This window comes from Entelurus aequoreus, linkage group LG16 (genome assembly GCF_033978785.1).
Source record: "Entelurus aequoreus isolate RoL-2023_Sb linkage group LG16, RoL_Eaeq_v1.1, whole genome shotgun sequence".
In the NCBI taxonomy this organism is placed as follows: domain Eukaryota; kingdom Metazoa; phylum Chordata; class Actinopteri; order Syngnathiformes; family Syngnathidae; genus Entelurus; species Entelurus aequoreus.
This window is the reverse complement of record NC_084746.1, coordinates 49469446-49479256: the sequence shown is the minus strand read 5'-3', so window position 1 is coordinate 49479256 and position 9811 is coordinate 49469446. Positions and strand designations below refer to the sequence as shown.

At 34.0% G+C, this 9811-nt stretch overlaps 1 protein-coding gene across 1 annotated transcript in view; it reads left to right on the top strand.

The window, feature by feature from the left end:
* The first annotated feature begins 2581 nt into the window (after positions 1–2581).
* LOC133631221 (uncharacterized) overlaps positions 2582–9811 on the top strand; it is a 58352-nt gene continuing 51122 nt past the window's right edge. The window contains exons 1-3 of the mRNA XM_062023380.1: positions 2582–2695; positions 8105–8155; positions 8229–8276. Of these exons, the coding sequence (XP_061879364.1) occupies positions 8129–8155; positions 8229–8276 (75 nt within the window). The 5' untranslated portion in view covers positions 2582–2695; positions 8105–8128. The remainder of the gene's footprint in view (positions 2696–8104; positions 8156–8228; positions 8277–9811) is intronic.

The following is a 9811-nucleotide window of genomic DNA, read 5'->3' as shown; positions in this document are numbered from 1 at the left end:
ACTACCGTTCAAAAGTTTGGGGTCACCCAAACAATTTTGTGGAATAGCCTTCATTTCTAAGAACAAGAATAGGCTGTCGAGTTTCAGATGAAAGTTCTCTTTTTCTGGCCATTTTGAGCGTTTAATTGACCCCACAAATGTGATGCTCCAGAAACTCAATCTGCTCAAAGGAAGGTCAGTTTTGTAGCTTCTGTAACGAGCTAAACTGTTTTCAGATGTGTGAACATGATTGCACAAGGGTTTTCTAATCATCAATTAGCCTTCTGAGCCAATGAGCAAACACATTGTACCATTAGAACACTGGAGTGATAGTTGCTGGAAATGGGCCTCTATACACATATGTAGATATTGCACCAAAAAGCAGACATTTGCAGCTAGAATAGTCATTTACCACATTAGCAATGTATAGAGTGTACTTCTTTAAAGTTAAGACTAGTTTAAAGTTATCTTCATTGAAAAATAAGGACATTTTAATGTGACCCCAAACTTTTGAACGGTAGTGTAATTTAGAAAAAGTTGCAATGTTGACTAATAAAACAAAGCTGTTTTTTTTTCTTTCAAACTGTCTTTGCTCAAAACATAATATTGAATCAAAATCAATGTTATTATGAATTATTGACCTATCCAAGGTTCCCATTACTTCACATCAAATATTCCACTTTGAAAAATATTTTTGGCGGAAGATTTTGCATATTTTGTGTGTTTGCCATGAAAAACATAGTTTTGTTTGACAAAAAAGGGCGGAGAACAAACAAACAAAAAAACAACATAAAAAAAACTAAAATATTTTGAAATGAGGAATAGATCTGAAGTTGATGTAGACTCCTGGGGCCGTACTTATCAAGCTTCTTAGAGTGCCATTTTACACTTAAGTCCTGAGAATTTGCGAAATTTAGTCCTACTCTCAAACTTAAGAATAAAAGCTTTTTATCAACGTTCTTAAGTCTAAGAATCACTCCTACTCTCCACGATATTTAAGAGACCTTCAGAGGTGTCTTAAGTGGTTAGGAGTTGCCAGCAGGGGATGGCACTGAGGCGAGAGAGACGTGCGCGAACGTTCAGGGAACGGAACAATGTTGTTTTTTTTTGATGACGAGCAGCTGATCAAACGGTATTGTTTAGACAGAGCGGATATTATTTTTGTCACAGATTTAATACTTTTCGATTCCTTGTTGATTTCTGCATGTGTCTGCAGTGGGCTAGTATATATAGAGCCACCCACACCAGTTTCAAATTAGTTGCCTAATTAATGATTTGGAAAGAAAATGTTATGACAGTAGCGTATGTGTGTGGCCGTGAGGTGAGTGACGTCAGTGAGTGTGTGGGCGAGAGAAGAGAGGGAGCGGTAGCGTGAGTGCCGGCGGGGACTAGTTTGTTTTGTATTATTTTGTAGTTTATTGTCAAAATATACACTCCCATTGTCCACTTAAATATTTCCAAGATATTTCTTTATTCTTAGACAAGGGATTCCCTTCTGTGATTGGTCATTTCTATGGACACAGAAATGACGTCACCTAAAATTGCGTTTACGGCACATAGTAATGTCGTAATTCAGCTCTGAGTGTGACACTTAAGATTCAGTCCTACACTTCGCTGAAAGTGTGAGTAAGACGCTTGATAACTAACTTTTAAGTGCAGCTTTCAGCGAAGAATTTATTTACTCTTAAGTCAACTCTTAGCAGACTTCTTAGGAGTAATTCTAAGAAGCTTGATAAGTACGGCCCCAGAGATTTAAGCGTTAAATATAAAATGTATGTATGCCCTGGCACACCATTATCATCATTTCATGACCGAAGCAAAACACTTTTGACACTTTTTATACTGAAATAAATACACCTACGACTTATTAAATAAAAACATAGAAAAAAATACCAGCAGCGGTAAAGTTTAGATTTATGAAGGAAAGAAGAAAATGAATGAATGTTTATAACTGAATACATTTACGTATGTATACACATTTGTTTTCTTTTTTTATTGTTTTTTTTAAATGAATTAAGTAATGTTTATGACAACCTTTTTTCCAAAACACAATATAGAATGTGCGATATAACAGGATAATGCATACGTTTATCTTTTTTTTTTTCAAAACGCTTACAAAAAAGTGGGACCCCAAAAATTTACTGTGGGACCCCATTTTGAAAATGCCTAGCGCCAACACTGCTATCAACAGAGGAAAAAAAATGCTTTATTTAAATAAATATATTATTTATAAAGCAAGTTCGAGTATCATTGGCAAATTTTCACCTAGTCTCGGCCTTGGCGTGCTGCCCGCCTTGGCACGCATATTTGTGTCCTCTTTTTGGGATTTCACAATATGGTCAGCCTACATTTTGGAGTGATTTAGGGACAAAATGGATTGCTCTTATTTGCTGCATTGCTAGCTGCATCTTAAGGGCGTTTTTTTTCATCTTTAGAATAAAAAAACGTGTTCTTGTCTCTCATAAGGACTGTGAACAATAGACAAAATTCTCCGAAAAAGTGCAGTTTCCCTTTTAATGATGTCATCATATTCACTTATGTGTCCTGAATTAATCCAACGACTGCGGTCTTTCTCGAAAAGGCTGGCGAAGGAGGAGGAGGAGGAGGAGGAGGAGGAGGAGAGGCGGTTCCTGACCCCAATAAAGATGAAGCAACATCAGAGAAGAAACAGTCTGCTGATAAAGCCAAACAAGAAACAAGTTCAGAAGCTAAACAAGTAAGAAATGAAGCTGCATCTTATCTTTAATATTTCCATTTAAATGGAATTCAATTGATTTCAATTTAATGTAGTTTTAAAATCAGTTAAGTTTGATGAATTGAGTTTACTATTTGTTATAAGATAAAATGTTGTAATGCGATTTCATCGATTGTACCTGGACTAATTATAATATGATAAAATATATTATTTAAAAATAATAATAAATCTAATACAATTTATTATGATTTGATGTAACTAAATATATCCATCTACCCACTTTCTATAATGCTTATCCTATTTAGTGTCGCGGGTAAGCTGGAGCCTATCCCAGCTTACTTTGGGCGCAGCCTAGACTGGACCAGCCATAACTAAATATAATACAATTTTAAAATAATAATATCTGGGACGGGGTGTCCCGTCTTTCTACCCGCATTGGGTATGGTCTCCTGCTTATCCTGTGCCTTGTCCTCTGAGGCGCGTCTGTTTAGTGCAGTGGTTCTTAACCTGGGTTCGATCGAACCCTAGGGGTTCGGCGGATTGATTGATTGATTGAGACTTTATTAGTAGATTGCACAGTACAGTACATATTCTGTACAATTGACCACTAAATGGTAACACCCGAATAAGTTTTTCAACTTGCTTAAGTCGGGGTCCACGTTAATCAATTCATGGTGGAGGTCAAAACACACCCGACTCATCGTTTAAATACAAACTTCTCCCTATCGGCGTATTACGGATACGGCAACAGCAGAAGTCACACTGATTTGCAGGTGTGTAATTTGTGGTGAGTTTATGCACTGTGTTGGTTTTGTTGTTTGAACAAGGTGATGTTCATGCACGCTTCATTTTGTGCACCAGTAAAAAACCGTGGTAACACTTTAGTATGGGGAACATATTCACCATTAATTAGTTGTTTATTAACATGCAAATTAGTAACATATTGGCTCTTAACTAGTCATTATTAAGTACTTATTAATGCCTTATTCTGCATGGCCTTATTATAACCCTAACCCTGGCCCTAACCCTCTAACCCTAACCCTAACCGAATAACTCTAAATGAAGTCTTTGTTACTTAGAATATGTTCCCCTAGTGTCCAAAAAACTCTAAATTAAGTCTATGTTACTTAGAATATGTTCCCCATACTAAAGTGTTACCAAAAACATTTAATAACTTTGTCTTGAATTTGACAAAAAGGAGGGTTCTGTGAATGTGCATATGAAACTGGTGGGGTTCGGTACCTCCAACAAGGTTAAGAACCACTGGTTTAGTGCCTACCGCTGGCCTGTCAGGCGGCACGGTGGGCCCGGTTCTGGGGGTCCTGTCGTTGGCAGGCCTGCCTGTGTGGGGCCGGTGGTCCCTTGTTCCTTGGGTACCGCACCTGCTGTTTTGGGTTGGGCTCTCTGGGTGGCTGGGGACGTACTTTGGCTCCCGCACATACTGATAGACAATTATATCGTACATACACACATTATTTCATACATATATACACACATATGTAAATTAATTCATACGTACATAAGCGCACACAGAGGTACTAACGCACATACATAGGTACATACGCTCACACATACATACATAAATACTAGGGATGTCCGATAAAGGCTTTTTGCCGATATCCGATATTCCGATATTGTCCAACTCTTTAATTACCGATACCGATATCAACCGATACCGATACTGATATATACAGTTGTGGAATTAACACATTATTATGCCTAATTTGGACAACCAGGTATGGTGAAGATAAGGTCCTTTTTTTTTTTAAATTAATAAAATAAAAAAAGATAAATAAATTCAAAACATTTTCTTGAATAAAAAAGAAAGTAAAACAATATAAAATCAGTTACATAGAAACTAGTAATTAATGAAAATGAGTAAAATTAACTGTTAAAGGTTAGTACTATTAGTGGAGCAGCAGCACGCACAATCATGTGTGCTTACGGACTGTATCCCTTGCAGACTGTATTGATATATATTGATATATAATGTAGGAACCAGAATATTAATAACAGAAGGAAACAACCCTTTTGTGTGAATGAGTGTAAATGGGGGAGGGAGGTTTTTTGGGTTGGTGCACTAATTGTAAGTGTATCTTGTGTTTTTTATGTTGATTTAATAAAAAAAAAAAAAAAAAAAAAAAAAACGATACCGATAATAAAAAAAACGATACCGATAATTTCCGATATTACATTTTAAAGCATTTATCGGCCGATAATATCGGCCGGCCGATATTATCGGACATCTCTAATAAATACAGTACAGACTTACACATGGTACATACTGTATATCCACACGTGCATTCACTGTACAAACATACATATGCACCAGGGGTGTCCAAAGTGCGGCCCGGGGGCCATTTGCGGTCCCACGGCACCTTTTAAAAATACGAATGAAAAAATGTAAACACATGATTAGTGGTATAAAAGAGCAAACAGGTGAAATGCAACAAGAAAATGTCGCAATGTTGACTCTAATAACACAAAGCTGCCATGCAGGCTGTTTCTGTCTTTAAAAAATAATAATGAATCAAAATCAATGTCATTATGAATTATTGACCTATTCAAGGCTCCAAATACGTCACATTTGAGATATTTTTGGGGGAAAATGTTGCATATTTTGTGTTTGCCATGTAAAAAACTGAGCTGTTTTTTATAAAGAAGGCCCTAAAACGAACAAACGAAAAACATAAACAACAATAAAACGTATAATTGACGGATAGATCTGAAGTTGATCTCGAGATTATTGTGTTAAAAGTAAACAGTAAAAAAAATAAATATAGAATTTATTTTTTAACACTATAATTATTTGGATCCCCAATCATTTTAGTGTGATTTGTTTTTAAGTGTCTTTGCTCAAAAAATAATAATGAATTAAAATCAATGTTGTTATGAGTTATTGACCTTTTTAAGGCTCCAATTATTATATAATATCAAATTTTCCACTTAAAAATTTTATTGGGTGAAAATATTGCATATTTTGTATTTTTTACATAAAAAAACAGGGTTTTCTTTGACAACAAGAGCATACAACTTAAATCTTTAAAACCGTCATATTGACAGATAGACCTAATGTTGATCTAGAGATTTAAAACTTGAATAATAATCAAAAATGATAATACTGAATAATGACACATTTTTTATATTTTTTTGACCCAAAACCCTTTGGGGTCCCCGGGATCAAGCCTGAGTGAAGGCCTGAATGTATATTTTTTATACATATATTGTATTGGTTTTTAAAATAAAAAATATCAAAAAAGTGGAAAAAGTTTGGACACCCCTGATATACACATACTGTACATACACAAGCACATATGCATACATACACTCATTTATAGAATCGCCTTTCATCAAACATATATTAACGTTGTTCCCCTCAGGGGAAATTGGGTATAACACATGGCACACTGATAAAGCTTAATCTATTTTACTATAACAATCCAAGGTTAATATAGTTTGCCTCTCTTTCTTCCCCTCCATTTATCTGCTTTCTTTTGTAATTGAAGTGTAAATTACATATATGTATTGATGCATTTGCAACAATTGTATTGTTCATAATTGAGGTAATTATTATTATTCATTATCAATAGTGCCATTTCTATTGGTATTTGTATTGCTCCATTTATAGTGCAATAATGTTCATTGTCATTTCTGTGTTATTGCTATCTACTTCGCTAACTGTTTCTTTGCTATCATTTTTTGTATCTATCTGCACATATCATATTTGCTGATGTTGTGCTTGTCTTCTTTCTGTCTTAACCCCCTGACTTTCCCCTCTGTCTTCCTTTTTTTCTTCTTTCTATCCCCTTTTGCGCCGGTCCAGCTGCGCCAAACATTAAATAAATCCATTTAATAAAGTCAAATACAAATAGGGCGACAAGAGAAGTATCCCACACTTATCTTTTGTAAAGTAAATCTGTACAGCAGACATGGGCATCTACATTAACAATATGATTTGCCTGAGTAGCTGGACAGGACAAAAAATAAATTCAAAATAGAGATGTCGATATATGCGTTAAAATGTAATATCGGAAATTATCGGTATCGGTTTTTTTATTATCTGTATCATTTTTTTGGTGGTTTTTTTTGCATTACAATGAGACAGGTTTGTAATATTTCAATAGTGCCCTGATGGGGTCAAAGCATTATATGTTATGATAACAATAGTAATCATAATATTGTAATCCTTCATTCATCACTTCGAATTGGCTCCGGATTTGACCGTGTTTGAAGAATAGCGCCAACATTAGCCGTGTGGTTAGCGTTGAGCACAGCCAAGTCCCACCATGTTGTTGCAGGTGTTATTATTAATAATAATGAATTTGATTTATAAAATGCTTTTCTAGACACTCAAAGCATTTACAGTAAGAACTGAGAAGTAGAGATGTCCGATAATATCGGCCTGCCGATATTATCGGCCGATATATGAGTTAAAATGTAATATCGGAAATTATCGGTATCGGTTTTTTTATTATCGGTATCGTTTTTTTTAATTATTATTTTTTATTTTTATTTTTTTTTATTAAATCAACATAAAAAACACAAGATACACTTACAATTACTGCACCAACCCAAAAAACCTCCCTCCCCCATTTACACTCATTCACACAAAAGGGTTGTTTCTTTCTGTTATTAATATTCTGGTTCCTACATTATATATCAATATATATCAATACAGTCTGCAAGGGATACAGTCCGTAAGCACACATGATTGTGTCCACTAATAGTACTACTAATAGTATATATGTAGTATATAAATATATATAATATATATAATATATAATATATATAATAATATAATATATAATATATATAATATATATATAAATAGTATAATATGTCCACTAATAGTACTAACCTTTAACAGTTAATTTTACTCATTTTCATTCATTACTAGTTCCTATGTAACTGTTTGTATATTGTTTTACTTTCTTTTTTATTCAAGAAAATGTTTTTAATTTATTTATCTTATTTTACTAATTTTTTTAAAAAGTACCTTATCTTCACCATACCTGGTTGTCCAAATTAGGCATAATAATGTGTTAATTCCACGACTGCATATATCGGTTGATATCGGTATCGGTTGATATCGGTAATTAAAGACTTGGACAATATCGGAATATCGGATATCGGCAAAAGCCATTATCGGACATCCCTAATTCAAAAAGATAAAATCACACTGTCTGTACTGTTTTTTTCTTAATTTTTTTTTTACTAACTTTAGCTTGCCATGGGTAAATAACATAGTAAATTATTATCAAATAAAGAAATAATACAAATATTGTTTGTAACATTATTGTTTGTAAATCATAAAAATATTACCTTTTTAAAAGCAGAATTGTGTGTTGTGATTATTACAATTATTACAAATTGTTTCAATGTGCCGGCGTTCCCAATAAAGTGTCCAATATGATTATCATTATTTTGCAGGATTTTGGTGAGCGTCTAGTTAGAATGTTCAAGAATCCTCCAGCTTTGACGGTAACTGCTCTTCTGCTTATGATCGGTTTCACAACTTCTTTTGTTCATTCTGGTTTTTTTTTTCTGTTGCCAGGTCCAGCTAGGGGACAGCGAGTCTGAAGAAGATGAGAAACAATTACATGTTGGTGTTTTTCTTACTCAACTTTATTTTTAGCAAGTTTGAAACAAGCAGCATCAGTTTGTTAAAATGTTGAAAATGAGCCCGTAAGGTTTAGTGATTTTTTTTTATAAGGAACCGTATGTACTGTAAAAGTCATCAAAGCTGGTTTAAATCTGTTGTCAGAATGATGAACAATATTTATATACTGTATACATCAGGGGTGCTCATTAGGTCGATCGCGATCTACCGGTCGATCGCGGAGGGTGTGTCAGTCGTTCGCCAGCCAGGCATTAACAAAATAGTCCTAAAAATGAGCGATCATAAATCTTCACTATGACGTCACTTTCGTCACTTGATTGACATTCACGGCACCCGAGGGTCTTCTGAGATGACGCTGGCTGCTGCCAGCTCATTATTAAGAAAAAAATTACAGACAGGAAGGCGAGAAACACTTTTTATTTCAACAGACTCGGGCGCCGTACCTGTCGTCAAAACTCCAAAGACCGACTGCACAGTTCCTGCCTTCACAATAAAAGCTCTGCTTCATCCTGCCTGCGCTAAGAGTCTCAGAAAGCTGGCGTGCACAAGCTAGCAAGCTACGGAGTTTGCCGCCAATGTATTTCTTGTAAAGTGTATACAAAGGAGTATGGAAGCTGGACAAATAAGATGACAAAAAGCAACCACTTTCATGTGGCATAGGACAGAAAGGAGGACTTTTTTTCTCCTCCATTTGAAAATGCGGACGTTATCAGCACTACTGTCTGATTCCTATCAATGCAAGTCATCAGAATCAGGTAATACACCAACTTATATTCTTGTCTTCATGAAAGAAAGGAATCTATATGTGTTAAACATGCATCTATTATCATTAAACACCTTTAACTTGTTAACAATATTAAGTATATGTATTAAACATGCTTGCATTATCATTAAACACCTTTAACTTGTTAACAATATTAAGTATATGTATTAAACATGCTTGCATTATCATTAAACACCTTTAACTTGTTAATAATATTAACTATATGTGTTAAACATGCTTGCATTATCATTAAACACCTTTAACTTGTTAATAATATTAACTATATGTGTTAAACATGCTTGTATTATCATTAAACACCTTTAACTTGTTAACAATATTAAGTATATGTGTTAAACATGCTTGCATTATCATTAAACACCTTTAACTTGTTAATAATATTAACTATATGTGTTAAACATGCTTGTATTATCATTAAACACCTTTAACTTGTTAACAATATTAACTATATGTGTTAAACATGCTTGTATTATCATTAAACACCTTTAACTTGTTAATAATATTAACTATATGTGTTAAACATGCTTGTATTATCATTAAACACCTTTAATTTATTAAGAATATTAACTATATGTGTTAAACATGCTTTCATTATCATTAAACACCTTTAACTTGTTAACAATATTAACTATATTTGTTAAACATGCTTGTATTATCATTAAACACCTTTAACTTGTTAACAATATTAACTATATGTGTTAAACATGCTTGCATTATCATTAAACACCTTTCACTT